The sequence below is a fragment of the Lissotriton vulgaris genome, chromosome 2_1, assembly GCF_964263255.1.
Source record: "Lissotriton vulgaris chromosome 2_1, aLisVul1.2, whole genome shotgun sequence".
Lineage (NCBI taxonomy): Eukaryota > Metazoa > Chordata > Amphibia > Caudata > Salamandridae > Lissotriton > Lissotriton vulgaris.
Window position 1 is genome coordinate 1,872,598,319 of NC_141687.1, and position 18,317 is coordinate 1,872,616,635.

Below are 18,317 nucleotides of genomic sequence, written 5' to 3' on the forward strand. Positions count from 1 at the left end.
TCCCGACAGGGAGTTGGAGCCTCGCCTAAACAAGAGGGCCACCATGCCGACGACCACACAGATGGACCACCCCCCACCACGAGCACCTCGGTTTTATTGCCATTTAATTTAAGGCAATTGGCGGACATCCAGGTTGCCAACTCCTGCATACAGGTTCTAAATTGGTCCGCCGCAAGACCGGGTGCGCGCGAGAGGGAGATCGCCAGCTGTGTATCGTCGGCGTAAGATACTATTTTCAAACCATGACCCTCCACAATAGTGGCTACCGGGGAGACATATAAATTAAACAGGGTCGGACTCAGGGACGAGCCCTGGGGCACGCCCTGTCCCAAACCGATCTCCCCAGAATAGCATTCGCCCTGGCGGACCTGAAAGCCTCTCCCCGTCAGAAAGGATTGGAACCATCCGAGTGCATTGCCCGATATACCTCCATTATAATCATTTTGTTTGATAATAAACAACCAGTTGCCTATTAGAAACAGAACAAAACTTCCCTGTATGGTCTCTTTCCACAAAGCGCAGAGCGAACCATGGAGGTGGGATGGAACTGCCCCAAGCTCTTTCCAGTGCAGTGGCCTGCGCCTCCGTAATGATGAACACAGCATCAAAACATTTATCCGGTTTTTGTCTTTTATTTTCAAAACATGAACACATTTCACTTTCAAACACCCTGCTATTGCACTTCCACACTTTAAGGTAGGGCCAAGAGACCCCACTTAAACAGTTTGAGAGATTACCTGTTTTTTAATATTATATGTATCATGAGCAGAAGATTTCTCTTCTTGGACAAAAAAAAATTCTACGCTCTTCCAAACTGCACACGATATAGCTGAAACTATTTGCAACTGAACGTAAAGTTATTCTTTCCTTAGGCTTTCTGTTTCGGTACAGCGAAGTGTGCAAAACTTCAGAAATCAGGTCTTGGGAAGAGCTTCCGCACTGGTGCAATACTGTTCTTTGCAACAAACCTTATAGAAGGACATTGGATTACCGCAATTTTGTTGAGCGTCCATTTCTGATCACCCACAAGCATCCAGCTCCCACATAGTAACAGCTCCATGGACCTCCACTTTGGTTGAGATGCCTTTAACTCCCTCTACTTTTTACAAGAAAAGAATTGGCCAATCAGCATGAAGTATCATTGGGGAAAGGGATTGGGTTAATCTGAAAATGTCCGAAAAATATCACAGTTGCACTGCAGAGTTGGATCTGCTGTAGAGCTGCTACAACCGATTATCCAATATAAAATAGATTAAGAAAGGAAACACATGGGCGCAAAATCAATCTACTGCGCATCATATTCACGAAGAAGGAACGCTGCTGTTCTCAATTATTATTCAGTTTGTTCATTTAGTCCTTAGAAACGCAGGTGAGTGATCCATGTCTTTGGGGCCACTACAGCCATGGCACCTAGATGACAATCCCCGAAAAGACAGATGCAGGGCAGGCAGACCTTGACAGCTCGAAGCAGGCGGGTTCCCTCAGTGGCTTTGATGCCTGTTATCAACTCAGTAAGTCAAACGTCTGCAGACACAGGGTGGAACAGCAGTAGGCCACAAAACTAACAGTTGTTCGCCTAGAAAAAAGGGAAAGAAAATCACAGTTGTCAGTGCACGATTAAGCTGAAAGGCCTTCGCCCACCGCAGAACGAATGTTCAGGACAATGAAAACAGGAGGAGGATTAGCCAAGGTTGGCGTTGAATCACATTTTTACTTTTAGCTTTGCTAGACAGGAACAGGTTGCCTTGTTGTTGTTTTAACGCCATGTGGACCGGGCACATGGGATTTGTGGCTCTGAGAGTTGGGTTTCGGTTGGCGAGTCTCACACCTTGACTCCATTACGTCCTGGAAGAGAACCAAAAACAGCAGCTGCGCTCTGGTACATAGTCTGATTATTAGTCTCAACACATGCGGGAATTACCGCTCGAAGACCCTGACTGCACAATGATGCTACAACACGCTCAGAGGGCAATAACAACAGCGGATGGCACTAGATTTCTGAAGAACAAATGTGCCGGAAAGATAATATGCCAATTTGACTAAACAGTCTTAATAGTTGTTAGGAACCAGATGTCAGGTTAGCTGGGGTGGCGTATTGAGGGATTAAAAACAGAGGTTGTTAAGAATAATAGCCAGTGCCCCGGTAAGAGAGGTAGGAAATATTCAGTGAGCCATTTAGTGTTCGAATGTGTATTCTTCACTGAGGCAAGGAAAACTATACTTCGGCCTGTGCTTAAAAAACAAGAGAAATGGGGCTAGAGATGATTTATAGTCTTAGCTTTCGAGATGCAGCCATAGCCGTTGATCAATATTTGCGTAAAATCGCAAAGACTCAGCTGGCATTATCTTCCCCAAAATGTTCAAGATCCAGGTCTGTATGGGTGTAACTATACTCAGTAAGGTGACCTCAAGTAAATTAGTGTATTCGCCTGATAGGAAGGTTGTGGAAAACTGCCATGCTTATTGCACTTTAGAATCCTGACTGAGCTAAAATATACTGTTTGTTGTTGGTTAAATACATATTAAAATGCGATTGGGGCTGAATGAACAGTTCTTAGATTGATCAATTTTCTACTATTTTTAATGAAAGGTTTTAAATATATGTGAATTTTTGGGCAGTCGAGTGTATCAGGTCTGGGGAGGGAAAATGTTAATGTTTATATAGTAGAACTTGCATAATCTAAAAGTAGTCTTGACAATGAATTGATTTAGTTTACTAAAATTATCTGTTCTCATTTTTTAATTTTTTCTTCTTATGAACGAGAACTGTGTGTAATATTTCTATAAGAATATATTTATTGGAAATAAAGTACTTCTGAGTCTGATGTAGTGTTTTGATGGAGAGCTGTAGGACATGTAGCGGGAAGGCTTGAGATCGCGTTAAGAAAGATTATTTTTCAGAGTTGTTCTGAGTTACCACTTGGAGATGCAGGACTCTTTAGTTGACAGGAAGCCATTGGAAATATAAGGTGGGGAGTTGTGAAGAGTGTTATTGGTTCTAAAATCCGATGCAACCAATATTCAAGGCCAACTACAAACTAGCAGCTTAAACTTGGAAATCACAAGGCACAGCAGTAAGGCGGAGCACTTCCTACCCGTTGACATAGGTGAGGGGAGCGAGTCAGTGCAGACACCACTCTTTTATTCTACCTATAGATCATTCAAGGCACTTCGAGGCTTGTTATCTTAGAGGACAACAACACAAATCAGGGCACTAGTGGGTACTGACAGTGTTTGGACATTTCTTTATTTCCGACTTAATGTGATCGCACACCCGCTTGAAGCTAATGACAGCCAAGCTACCTACTACTCATACACTGCTAATTTGCATATGCAAAGCCTCATCAAGATGCCCACTGGCAGACCTTCAACTGTAACCATTGCTACTGTCAGGCGACTTGACCTATCACCAGGCTATGAGCCACCAACATCGTCAAGATGCTTACCGCACAGGATGGTAAAACCACGTTTTGCAGGAAACGTACTAAATACTGTATACCACTGTACCAACACTACTCATTTTACTAGGTAAAACGATGAAAGCACCTAACAGCTTGTTTACATAAAAAGGCCCAACCTAGAGTAAAAATAAATGCAGGGTAGAAAGGGCTTGCACAGGGCTGCTACTGCTCAAAGGTCTGGTAGACGGCACAGTGGCCTGGGAGGTCAAAGCATATGCGGACAGTTTCAGAATTCACATCAGTTTAACAGATGTTTGAAAAATAAATGTCCATGATTATTGACAGTAACTTGTTGGTTTAAAAAATTATCTATTTTCTCTTTTTGTCCAACAGAATATGGCAACAAACCTTTGTTGAATCAGAAACACAATTACCACCTAAAAATATTAACTTTTTTCAGCAAGATACAATTCAGACCAATTACCCTAGAAGTAAAAGCAGGGGCTGGAGGGTTGCCTGCGTGTATCTGCGTGGGTAAGCTTATGCGTATTGAACATTTGATCGTAAAACACAAAGGAGTGGACATCTCGGACCAAAAGTTTGTGTTGCATCTATGACTGGTATCTAATTAACTACTATTGTGGCTATATATATCTATATGTAAGCTTTATTTCGAAAACTCGTGTCATAAGAGTGAATAGACAAAACAGACATGATATAATTAAAAAATATTAATTAAAAGCAGTTCGTGAGAAGAAACCTGTTATGAAATACACACAAGTTCATCCTCATACAGAGACATAAATGTTGCAACCTCGAAACAATTGAGTGTTGTCAGAGCACAGTTCATCTACCTGTTTCCACATGATACACTCTCTGTCAGTATTAAAACCAGCTTAGACTTAATAAAAATATCCGCCTATCATGATAAAGATAAAACAGTTCTTCTTAAAAGTGGATTCTTACAGTGTGGAGTTAAATGCATTTAAAACATTTTTTTCCAAAGGTTAAAAATGATAAAATGCTTGTTGTTTTCTTTGCAGAATGTTTGCGCAATGGGACCTCTGATTTATTGTTTTAACCAGTGTATTTGGACTTCTTGCCTGCTATATACAATAAAGTGCTTGTGCAATGGCACTATTGGTGAACATATTTCCATGGTCAGTAGTGTTTAATGCCCAGAGCCAATTAGGTGCTGGAAGCCAGCCCGCTGAGTTCTGTGCTTCTTCTCTCGAGCATCATTCTCCTAGTGCCCCACATGTGTCCAAGGAACTTAGCGACGGTAAATAAAACAAGCATTGGCATAGCCAATAGGTCTCACATTTAGGACCTTATAAGTGTTTACCCATGCAACAGGTGCTGTTGTAGCACCAAGGATATTGTGCTGGATAACTGAACACTTTTAAGGTCCGAAAGGTGAGACCTATTGGCTATACCAATGCTTGTTTTTCATTGGAAGGGTTTGTGTCTGTTGTGGGGGTTTGAGATGATACCTCGCAACAAAGGGCTACCCCGCAAGCGTAGTGGTACATTCCATGCCACCATCAGCATCATGTTTACAGCCCTAAGCTTCCGATTAAAAACCTACTGCATTATGGAAGTTGCGTTCAAAATTTTATTTAAGCCAATGGCATTTCAACGAAACTAACTAGCGCACATCTGCTCCGACTGAAATGGCACTGAATTCCTGTTCACCAGACTGATTGATACTTAAATGCAGCTGAAATGCCGACCAAGTACGATTTGTTCAAATGAAGTTGTACTGTGCCCCATTGCTTTGACTCAAGTGGCAATGAAACGCCAGATTCTATTGCTTCGGTACAAAGAAAACTCAGAGAAACACAACGACCCGGAATTCTAGAGGCCTCTGGTAGCCAGGGTGACTGAGGCTATGCGTGGCGGATTACCGGCTAGCAAGATTGTTTTCTTGTAGTTGGACACTTCACTGAATTCGTTTTACTCACCTCTCTTTCCCTTGCCATAAAACTACAATTTAAACTACAACTGAGAATCCACATTCAGCTGCTCAATTGCTTTTCAATGTGCTCCATGAAAAAGTACTGAGAAAACTGTGCACCACAATGCACGTTGAAAACTAAACAGATCCAAGTTAAAACAGAGAACATTTAAGTCGAGTATACAGTAAAAAGTCAACAACATAAATAGATCAGCTGACAACAAACGCCACAAGAAAAGTAAACACATTAGGGAGAGTTTGGGGGCGAGACCTATTGGCTATGCCAATGCTTGTTTTTCATTGGAAGGGTTAATTTCTGTTGTGGGGGTTTGAGTTGATACCTCGCATAAAGGGCTACCCGGCAGGTGTAGTGGTACATTCCATGCCACCCTCAGCATCATGTTTACAGCCCTAAGCTTCAGTTTAAAAACCTACTGCATTATGGGAGTTGCGTTCATAATTTTATTTAAGCCAATGGCATTATAACTAAACTAACTAGCGCACATCTGCTCCGACTGAAATGGCACTGAATTCCCGTTCACCAGACTGATTGATACTTAAATTCAGCAGAAATGCCGCCCAAGTACGATTTATATAAATTAAGTTTTACTGTGCCCCATTACTTTGACTCAAGGGGCACTGAAACGCCATATTCTATTGCTTCAGTACAAAGTAAACTCAGAGAAACACATCAACCTGGAATTCTAGAGGGCTCAGGTAGTGAGGGTGACTGAGGCTATGCGTGGCGGATTACCGGCTAGCAATATGGTTTTCTTGTAGTTGGACACTTCACTAAATTGGTTTGACTCACCTCCCTTCCCCTCGCCATAAAACTACAATTTAAACTACAACTGAGAATCCACATTCAGCTGCTCAATTGCTTTTCAATGTGCTTCATGAAAACGTACTGAGAAAACTGAGCACCACAATGCATGTTGAAAACGAAACAGATCCAAGTTTAAGCAGAGAACATTTAAGTTGTGTCTACAGTAAAAAGTCAACAACATTAATAGATCAGCTGACAACAAACACCACAAGAAAAGTAAACACATCAGGGAGAGTTTGGGCAAGTAACGAGACCCGTGGATAGTCTGGAATGCGAGGCACCAGCTTAAGAGGAAGGACGGATAAGAGACAGAAGATAAACGGGTTTAACCGCAATAAAACGTCCGATAAGGCACTGTGCAAGATAAGACAAGGCCTGGGAAGAGATAAGGGAAACAGAAGTAAGAAACAGATTGTATGGCTGCAGATGGGCTGGCGCACGCAAGGCTTAATAAGTCTTGACAGAAACCCACATGGCAGCTGCGCGCTTGAACACGCACGCAAGCTTGAGGCCAGCAAAAGCCTCTGGTAGCACTTTGAAACCCCCCTTACTAAAAGTCAAGCAAGCAGCGCATGCGCTGCTCTGGGCTCGACCTAAAAAGGAGACTAGTATCAGATTTGAGGATACGCAAGGCCTACCGGTAATTCTGTGTGCCCTTTTGCAGACAGACAGGTTTTATCCATTTTGATCTTGGGCACGCATAAATTGGACATACAAACACCAAGTGGGCCACAGACTTTACAAGTGCCTTGCAACCTGGGCAGTTCCTTAAGATTTGGTCATTTGTGTGCCACCTGGCTGATACCTTATTCACAGGGAGAGTACCAAACCTGAATTGGATGAAATGTTTCCTATCCTGAGGTATCTGGATTAAGTCAAGGTAAGGTTCCAGGAATCTAACCTGTTTGCGCAATAGGAATTCTGTGGTGAGTCCCCCCCGGTCCCGCCTTGAGGTAATATGAATTTTTATGGCCAATTGTGTCCCCTAACGTAGACCCCAACAGCTCCATGTACGTGCTTCAAGTACATGTATGTTCCCTCCACAACCAGCTATGAAGACGCAAATACATTTGCGTCCAACGTTAACAAGTCCTCTTTCAGATCCACCATGAATGGATCGAATATTCAGTTCCTAAGTATGCCGTGCCACCATCTTTACAGGGTGCACTTTCATGTTTTCCTGGCTCTGGCGAGCTAGGCCCTGATTTCTGCCATCGAGCCCTTTCTGCCTTCTGTCTCTGAAAGCTGCAGCCTGGATCTGCATCCCTGACCCTTACCCTACTCCCTGTGCGGCGAGCGGTGCCCGGCTCGGCCTGCTTGCCTGCCAAGACTGTATTTTGCCTTCAAGTTATCTGCTCCGCTCCTCGAAAACACATTCCTGTCTAGTAATTTAGGAAAACATCTCCCCAGCTGCAGAGCAAAGGGCCCGGCCTTTCTGTCTCCGTGCAAGTAATTCATTGCTCCCGTTACCATGGTAGGCCCATGGCCCCCTCGCATTACACGCAGACACGTAGTCACATATATGCACGCACAAGCAGTCAGTATAGAATAGCCTCTGCCCGAGAGACCTTTCCTTCTAGATAATACAGTTCCTCAAACACAAGATATTAGATATGATTTGGGTTTAGGTTGTTCTGACACGCCAGACTTCTGTCTCCACGTATGGTGCTAAATGTCAAGTCCCCTTCACCCTCCAGTTCCACGTCAATCACACGTCATGCTGCTGCGCGCGCATCTCTACCATATATTTCTGCTGACACTGCAGGATTCTTCTATGGATCCACCCACCTGTGACACCTTTATGTGACGTTTCTAGCACACACCTCCGTGTACGCCCTCGTGCACGCCTTCTGTTACGCACATGTGTTCTTATCTCTTTTCTCTCAGCTGTTACGCCTTCTGTATCCATCACCATTATATGCATTTACTATATATATTGTACTCTGTTAATAAAGCATTGTCTATCCCTTCCAGAACCTTCGTGGTGATGGAACATGATACCTGGTTCGAACCAATTCCATTTTATGGAATAAAACCCTTATAAACTCAGATGCCACGGACTCTGCCTCTCATTTTTTGATTGAGTTATTCTTATTGAACTTTACCGCATAGAAATTCCGCATAGGTAAATTTTATTTACCACATAAATTGGCGCCCGAATAGGGACCCCTCCCCCACCTTACGCACTGGCGGTGCGTTGCAGGTCTAGTCCCCTGCCACAGCCGTGACGGACAATTACGCGTACCCGCAGGATTTCCTGTATCTCCCTCAGGCCAACGGAGGTGACTGAGGCTGCGATCGACACCCAGACGAGGCGGTGAGGAGTGCGGAGGATCCCGACCAGAGCCCAGCCGAGAGAGCAAGGTCCGAGGTGTTCAGAGGCCCACCAGTTCCGAAGTTCCGAAGTACCTACGTCCCGAGTCGAGTCGAGTCGAGTCCGGTCCAGTCCAGTGTTGAGTTTCCGAGGCCTTCCGTTCCGTGCTTCCCGGTGAGTACCGTTGCTGGGGACGCATCTAGACGGGTGCATTAATTTGTGTCCGGTCAAGACGGGTTTGGGTACACAGACCCGGTCTGCACTGTTTAGCAGTGTATCTGTACTGTTTAGCAGTATATCAAGTATTCAGCTATCAAGTTATTGTCCGTTTTCCGAAATGTTTTAATGTGTTTTAATGTCGTGGTATGAGTGATTGTTTGATTTTCATTACTGTGTTTATTGTATTAGTTGTGTCCAAGTCCAAGTAAGTATCAAGTATCAAGTATCAAGGCTCAAAATGCCACTGTTTTCTAAACTGAAACAGATAGGAACTAGGAAAGGAATACTCGAGGAAGCTGTTCCCATCCCACCCAGGGACACTCCCGGATATTTTATGTACCACAAGCACGGCTTAGACGTTGTATTATATCTCGACTTATGGGTGGATTACACCAAGGATTTAGCAGAGAATCAGAGATGGCCCGCTACAGGGACATGGGATGCCGATTGCATCATGAGAGTAGAAGAAGCATTATGGAAAAAGAAAGCCAGACAGTCACAGAAAGATGCCATTGAACTATGGCGTAAAGAATCACACAGACGGACAGAGAAAGCACTCAGAAAAGCGGAGAAAAGTAGAGAGGATTCTGAAAAAGCCAAAGAAAAAGAACTACTAGAAGAAGGAGAACGAGTTAGAATGGAACAACACGATAGACGGAGTAATGCCATTATGACAGGATTGTATCCAGTCCTGACCGAGGGCCTGCCCAAGGCGACCCCGGAAGTACCGAAAGATCTGCCCCCTCCATTGGTTCCGACTAAATTACGTCACAAAACCGCAGCAGATATTTTCCTTTCTTCCTATTTAGACGACGTAGCTCCCGAATATACCAATGTTCCACCGGTACCTGCACCACCCGCCGATCGTCGGCCCCCAGGTCCGCAACAGCTTACCCCCCCCGGTCTGCTTCCGCCACCCTTACCTGCACCCCCTATTAATCCGCTTAATCCTTTCGGGCCTGACACGGCCCTACAGACAGGTGATGCTCAAGCCTCCGCCTCAGGAGGTGCATCAGGAGGTTACCATACCCCGCCACCAGTACAGCGATCAACTATTAGAGAACTAGCAATGCAACGTACCCCGAGAGCAGTCCCAATTGAAAAGCTTAAAGAGTATCTTACAGACTGTAGATATGATCCAGTACCAGGCAAAGACGGTTGCATGATATTAGCCTCAATACGTATAAGACGTGCTGCAAATTTTTTAGTTCTATTTCCAGGGATGAAAAATTATCTAGACAGGATATATTATTTTATTCAGACTGGGGAGGGTCAGGAATGTATTCACAAGGCCATGGCACATTCAAAGTATGATTTTAAGATTCCTCATAAACTGTTTCATAAGAGAACGAGACCGGCCTGGTGTAAATAAAGAAGAGATGGAGGTACTAACTACATGGGGTCAGAATATTGCAGACGGAAAACATGATAAAAAGACATGTATAGAGGCCATGTACAGAAAAATTCGTAAAGAAATAACAGTATATCATGAAAAGGAGAAAGCTGAAAATGAAGCAGACAGTGACAGGCCTAAATCCTCAGAGGAGGATGAGCTAGAAGAAGACATAGGTACGGTAGCATATGTAGGAAAGGGTAGACCCTTTAATAAAATGATACGTCCAGAAAGCAAGAGACTTTTTCACTCTGCTATGGCAAACCCGAAGACTCCTGAACACTTATTTCAGGCTACCGATAAAATACTTCAAGAACGAATGGGGTACCATGTACTCAATTCCATGGACGAACAAGAATTAGCCAGGTCAGCAGTACAATGGGCTGACAATTCCGATAAATATAATGATGACGCAGTAGCGCAAACATTTTTGAATCTTTCCCCAGACGAACAGCGACTAGCTAGTATGTACATGATACAACACCTCCTTATATTGTATAAGAGCCAACATTCTGATCCAGGTCCCTTACCTGATGTGCTAATAGAGTTACTCATGAATAAATGGAGAGGCCTGGGTACCGATTTAATTAAAGTAATTTTAGAACATCGACACAGATATAGTGCCTTCCTGAATCCCCAGTTTGTTCCAGCTCTACCCCCAGAAAGAAAAATGTTTTACATAGACAGACAGAATCCCTTGCGAGAAGTACATCCAGTCAGGAATAATGATAACACCCTTACACGTGTATTCGTATACACACCCTTAACTAAAATGGAATTATTGGAAATGAAGAAAATAGTGCCCAGTCATGATAAAGACCCTGCAGGTTTTCACCGTGAAATAAAAGACATGTTACTCATGGGAGATTATACCTATCCCGACATTATGAAAATATTGAAAGTATTATTGCCTGCCGGTATTTACGAAAAACTCAAAGAAAAAGAATGGGAGGTGGGAGACACAAAGATTGATTGGGCTGCATTAGAAACAGAAGAAAATGGCCGAACCCCAGGTTTAGGTCTTGGGGACAAAACTAAAGCATTAACAGGATTGTTAGTACAGGTTTTGCCACGTTTATTAGCAACTAAAAAGGAGGACTGGGATGCAATCTCAGCCTGCAAACAGAAACCCGATGAAGACACTAGTGATTTTTATTCCCGATTTGAGAAATGTTTTATTAATAATAGTGGCCTGAAAGCAAGTAGCGAATCATACCCACACCTTTTTGTATCTAAATTAGTCGAGAATTCCCTGCCCCAAGTTAAGAATCGTGTACTGAAGGTCGAGAGCACATGGCAAGCAAACACGCCTTCTCAAATGTTACAAATGTTAAAGTACCACCAGAACAGAATTAGAGAAGAACATGATCACGAACAAAGACGTATGAAAGACACGAAAATGAAAATGCTCGTTGCTCAGTCAGTTCCAGCTGACGGTCAGAAAAAGGGCATGACACAGTCCAATAATTCAGCAGCTCCTGTTAAAGGGACATGCAACTATTGTAAACAGCCAGGTCACTATGTAAACGACTGTGCAGTTTTGAAACACAATATATCTACAGGTAAAACTAAAGAGAGACCGCGTCAACCTAGACAGGACCAGGCCCAACAACACGTTCCACAGAATGTACAGCCTATGCATGCTCCACAACAGACAGTACAGACCGTAGCGGTACCACAGCCACAACCGATTGCCGCAACACAACATACAACTCAGCAGATGTACCAGTATGCACAAACTGATTATTCCGATTACCAGTGATACACATGAAACAGCCTAGAGAGGGAGGTTGGCTTGCCTCTTATTGAGGTTCCTGTGGATCAAGAGGGTCCTTACGTACATAGTCAAGTATTAGGAAAAGATAGAAAGTTTTTGATTGACACAGGGGCAAGCAGAACAACAATCAGTCACGACGAGGTTCCAGGGGCACCCCTCTCAGGCTCACAGAATGTTTCCCTTGGATTTTCAGGAAAGCCTATTGTAAATGAAGTATCCAAACCAGTTCCCCTTTCAGTTGGTCCGTTGTCTCGCACTACAGATTTATTGCTCACGAAATCATGTCCAGAAAACTTATTAGGTATCAAGACACTGAAAGCTCTAGGAGCTGTAATTTGTTGTTCTCCGGAAGGAGTAAGATTGTTTTTGCGTGACTTTAAGGGTCACTATGTGTTGAGAGATATTGATCCCAGATTACAGAATGTTCCTGCACATTTATGGGCACAAGGCCCCACTGATGTAGGTTGTATGCACATTACACCATACCGTGTTACTCTCAAACAAGGAGTTGTTTTACCACGAATCCGACAATACAAGTTACCACCAGATGCTGTAGTGGCTTTACTGAAAATCATTGACGAGCTCATTGCACAAGGAGTGGTTGTAGAAACCGACTCAAATCTATGTAATTCCCCTATCATTCCGATTCTAAAACGCACTGATCCGAATGCCCCTCCAGTTTATCGATTAGTGATCGATTTACGAGAATTGAATAAATGCATTGTACCACAATATCCCGTGGTCCCAGATATTTCGTCCCTATTGACAGCTATTGATTCCGAAGCAACGTTCTTTACTGTAATTGATCTGAAGAACGCCTTCTTTAGTGTCCCCATTGATCCGGAAAGCCAATATCTTTTCGGATTCTGTTTAAATGGCCGAAGCTTCAAATTTGCACGCGCACCTCAAGGATTCACAGAAAGCCCCAGCATCTATAGCCAAGCATTGAAAAGACAACTTGACAGTATTCACATGCCTGCTAACACTGCCCTACTTCAGTATGTCGATGATCTATTGATCACCGCCCGAAGTGAACCAGAATGTGAACAAGCATCACTGACAGTTTTGTATTTCCTGGCTGACAAGGGACACAAGGTGTCTCCTTCGAAGCTACAATTCTGTGCCCAGCAAGTGGTGTACCTTGGGCACTTGCTGTCCAAGAGGGGAGACAGCTAACACCTGACCGTATCCAGTTAATTGTAAACATGTCACAACCCAAGACACAGAAGGAGGTACGGGCCTTTATAGGCCTCACTTCTTACTGTAGACAATGGATCCCTCAGTATGCATTTCTAGCCAAGCCACTCATACAGTTGACAACCCAGGAGGCAGCGTCTTCGACTGTCCTCCCTTGGACTCAGGAACATACACAAGCTTTTGACGACTTAAAGAAAGCCTTATGTCAAGCACCTGTTTTAGCGACACCATGTTACAGCAAACCTTTTACACTTTTTGTCACAGAACGCGAAGGTACTGCATTGTCAGTATTTACCCAAGATCAAGCAGGTTCACACAAACCGTGTGCTTATTTTTCTAGTACATTAGATCCAGTAGCCCAGGCTCTACCTGCGTGCTTGAAATCAGTAGCAGCGACAGCTCCAGCAATTAGACAAAGCGATTCCATAGTGTTAGGACATCAATTGACAGTACAAGTTCCACATTCCGTGGAAGTTCTTTTAAACCGTACACAGACTCAGCACTTGACCATAGCACGACTGACAGGTTATGAATTGACATTGTTTCAGCCACACATAGAAATCAGACGTTGCAATACTTTGAACCCTGCTACACTTTTGCCACTAAGTGAGACAGACCCTTTGGCACATGATTGTATTGAAGTCATTACCATTACGACGAAACCCAGACAAGACTTGACAGACATCGCATTACCAGATCCAGACCTGACACTTTATGTGGATGGTTCATGTATGAGAACAAATACAGGAGAGTTAGTGGCCGCATATGCGGTAACAACAGAAACTGAGGTCATAGAAACAAATCGTATAGACACCCTGTCAGCTCAAGCAGCAGAGCTCACCGCTCTGACTCAAGCCTGTATTCGAGCCAAGAATAAGAAAGTTAACATATACACAGATTCCCGTTATGCGTTCGGAGTTGTACACGACTTCGGAGTTCTCTGGCAAGAAAGAGGTTTTTTAACTTCTCACGGTGCCAAGATCCAGCACGGTCCCCTCATTCAAGCTCTTCTAGACGCAATACATTTGCCTACAGCCATAGCCATCATGAAATGCAAAGCACATACGAAAGTCACAGATACCATTTCCCAGGGTAACGACCTGGCAGACCGAACAGCCAAACATACAGCTCAGACTCAGACTCACACAACTGACTTGACAAAGACAATAGTCCCGACACCGACACATTGCATGACAGTTAAGGATCCCGCCCTAGATGTAATTGACATACAGACACATGCTACACCAGACGAAATCAAGAAATGGACTGAACTAGGAGGGATCCAGACAGAACAGGGATGGATGACGAAAGGAAAAGCCACGTGGTTTCTCCCCGACTCTATGGTTCAAGTTATCATTAACACAGTACATAGTCCTGCACATTTAGGAGAAAAAGCCATGTTAGACAGTATTCAAAACCTTTGGTTCAATAAACATTTACGAGCAGCAGCAAAACAGAAAGTGCGTACTTGCATGATCTGTTGTCAGTTCAACCCAGGTAAAGGCATTCCCGTAGAGCAAGGTGGATTTCATCCTCCCGATCACCCTTTTGAAGTCCTCCAGATGGATTATATCCAGATGGAACGTTGTCGAGGATTCAAATATGTCCTCGTAGTTGTATGTGCACTCTCCCGTTGGACAGAAGCATATCCAGTCCCAGATTACACTGCTCCGACCACTGCCAAGCAGCTGGTTCGTGAATTCTTCCCCAGGTATGGTTTGCCCCGTATCGTGTATTCAGATAATGGTCAATCTAAAACAGACTCGAGCGTCCCCTCAACAAAGAAAACACACAAGTTGAGTATTTTACCCAAGAACCAGCATGCCGTTATTTCGGCGGGAAAGGTAAAGTTACAAGATTTTGGATAATAATCTCTAAGAGCGAACTTCAACTGGGGAGGCAAAGTTTGTGGGTCAACAATCTTATATTTCTGCAGTGACCAAGTCTTTAGTGAATTGCGTATCTAAGAGTGTATTTCTTAAAAAAATGTTTTTAAACATAAGCATTCTAAAATTCAAACATAAGCATTAGTTTCTACGAGAATGAATAACACAGATGAAACAATTTAGAGTGATTTAAAAAGATATTTTCCACACCATGAATTTCGTAAACCTCTGTTGTACATTTATTACATATTCAAAATTAATCTTCATACAGTATACAAATTTTAAAAAAAACATGATTATACATTTCATAAAAACAATTTAAAACAAGAATCACAAGTCGACGCGGCGTTTCGGTATTCTGTATTTGTACCTTCTTCAGGACTGATTCTTAAATTAGGTAGGGCAAGTCGCCCACTGGACACAGTTTTACTTCAATTCTGCACCTTGTAGCCTTCGGATTATTTATATCTCCGGGATATTAGTTCTCAGTGTTTGATGCCACTGGTATTTGAGGTAAATTAGCTTGGTCTTGGACTGCCAGGAGGAGCCACCGTCTTCCTAATTATGGGTTTCATCAATGACCCATTTAATATTGGGTGACTGGCGCAATATTCAGGATAAGTTGCTACCAAGTTCCTCCTTTCTGGGTTCGAAGTTCTTTCTTAAATATCAAGTTCGGCCTCCCTGCTCCTGTTCCCTGGCAGTCACGTGACGGCTCGTATCAGACCTGTGGAAGGACGTGTGGACTGACTGCCAGGGAACAGGAGCAGGGAGGCCGAACTTGATATTTAAGAAAGAACTTCGAACCCAGAAAGGAGGAACTTGGTAGCAACTTATCCTGAATATTGCGCCAGTCACCCAATATTAAATGGGTCATTGATGAAACCCATAATTAGGAAGACGGTGACTCCTCCTGGCAGTCCAAGACCAAGCTAATTTACCTCAAATACCAGTGACATCAAACACTGAGAACTAATATCCCGGAGATATAAATAATCCGAAGGCTACAAGGTGCAGAATTGAAGTAAAACTGTGTCCAGTGGGCGACTTGCCCTACCTAATTTAAGAATCAGTCCTGAAGAAGGTACAAATACAGAATACCGAAACGCCGCGTCGACTTGTGATTCTTGTTTTAAATTGTTTTTATGAAATGTATAATCATGTTTTTTTTTAAATTTGTATACTGTATGAAGATTAATTTTGAATATGTAATAAATGTACAACAGAGGTTTACGAAATTCATGGTGTGGAAAATATCTTTTTAAATCACTCTAAATTGTTTCATCTGTGTTATTCATTCTCGTAGAAACTAATGCTTATGTTTGAATTTTAAAATGCTTATGTTTAAATTTTTTTTTTTAAGAAATACACTCTTAGATACGCAATTCACTAAAGACTTGGTCACTGCAGAAATATAAGATTGTTGACCCACAAACTTTGCCTCCCCAGTTGAAGTTCGCTCTTAGAGATTATTATCCAAAATCTTGTAACTTTACCTTTCCCGCCGAAATAACGGCATGCTGGTTCTTGGGTAAAATACTCAACTTGTGTGTTTTCTTTGTTGAGGGGACGCTCGAGTCTGTTTTAGATTTACTATCCCCCCAGTCCCCAATTAACCTGTGCGGGGTCCTCCTTTCATTTCTCAATTCAGATAATGGTCAGCCATTCTCGTCCGAGCTTATGAAGCAGGTATCACTCCTGCTGGGTTATCAGTGGAAGTTCCACTGTGTCCGACATCCCGAAGCAGCAGGTCTCGTGGAGAGACATAATCAGACCCTGAAAATACGTCTCGCCAAGATATGTAGGGAGAAAGGCGTAGACTGGATAGTAGCCTTACCAGTTGCTCTTTTTTACATGAGAATGATCGCACACTCTAGAACAGGGCTATCCCCGTACGAGGTGGTCTTTGGCAGGCCACCGAATATGTGGGGGACGCTTCTGCCTCGTAAAATAACAGATGTTGACTGTAATATGCTGACAGATTACCTTGCTTCCTTGATGTCTGCACTACAATCAGGTCGTTCACAGGTAGCTGCAGCCTTTCCCGACAACACCGAGGTGAAGCCACATGAGATCGTCCCTGGGGAATACGTTTTTATCAGGAACTTCGACAGGAGGAGTCCGCTGGAACCCCGCTGGCAGGAGCCGAAGCTTGTTTTACTAACCACAAGGACAGCAATAAAAGTGGAGGGCCGCAAGGGCTAGCTCCACTCGAGTCATGTAAAAAGACACTATGGACTGCCGCCAAAACTAGACTCCCAGCCCGGCCCCCTTCCAGAGACTGATACTAAACTCCCCCTGGTAGAGAAAACTCCTTCTCAAGAATTTTGCATGAAGTTGAGGTCTAGCAAGTCAGACAGTTTAATTGTTTAAGTCCTCCCCTAGGTGAATCGGTTAGACAAGTTCTTGACATGTACCCGCTAGACCCCAATAGAGAGAGAGATAGACAGAAACAGCTCAAGAAACGTGAATATTGTAAATCTCTCCGTAGTCACTGCATTGTGACATTATTGATTATGTTTTTTTCTGAGTCTTATGATTATTGCTGCAAGTATATTGCTACACATGTATTTTCCTATTTTCACACGTGCACATTTTTCTTCAAATGACACTGTCGAGCACACTTTCAGTGAATTGCCCCCGCACGAGTTATCTTACCGACTTGCGCTGCGCAATAATACCTTTATCAGTATGTTACATCATTCCCATCAGACCAGCAATGCTACAAATTGTTGGATATGTGGTCGACTCCCTCCCTATCAGAAGTATAAGGGAGTTCTGCCCCTCTTTCCGTACCCGTTCACACACAATGGTTCCTGTGGTGCATGGTTCAGCTTAATAAATTCTTTAGATTCTGATTCCATAGTTTACCAGGGCAATTGAGTATGGGGAAATCTGAACACAGTTTTGCATAAAGTATGTTTCCCTGACAAGGAGGGTCTTCCCCAAAGGACAGGGACCGATCTAGAAAACGAAGTATATGGATTAGGTAATTTTACACTTAACCTCATGATTCTGAATGTCCAGTCCGATACAAAACCAGACTTACCAGTTATGTCAGTATTACCAGTCAAAGGTGAATTATGTGTCAGAAAGAATGGTTCAGTACACCTAGGTCATAGTAAATGTACTACAGTGATCGAATTCAATGATAAAGGCAAGTCTACATTCAAGGCTTCCCGTCATTCCTATTTCATTTGTGGTCATACAGCATACATACGTTTACCTCTAGATTGGGATGGTACTTGTTACATTGCATTCCTTCTGCCACCTGTTTTTCTAGCCCCTCCTGATTATCATAGGGACTCCCATCTAGTACACAATAGATCCTAGAGAGATCTCCCGAT

At 43.2% G+C, this 18,317-nt stretch overlaps 1 protein-coding gene across 1 annotated transcript in view; it reads right to left on the reverse strand.

Moving 5' to 3' along the window:
* Positions 1-612: 612 nt before the first annotated feature.
* The window catches only part of LRRC28 (leucine rich repeat containing 28), a 334,662-nt gene continuing 316,957 nt past the window's right edge, over positions 613-18,317 (reverse strand). Inside the window, exon 10 of the mRNA XM_086958075.1 lies at positions 613-1,576. Coding sequence (XP_086814201.1) covers positions 1,504-1,576 — 73 coding nt within the window. The 3' untranslated portion in view covers positions 613-1,503. The remainder of the gene's footprint in view (positions 1,577-18,317) is intronic.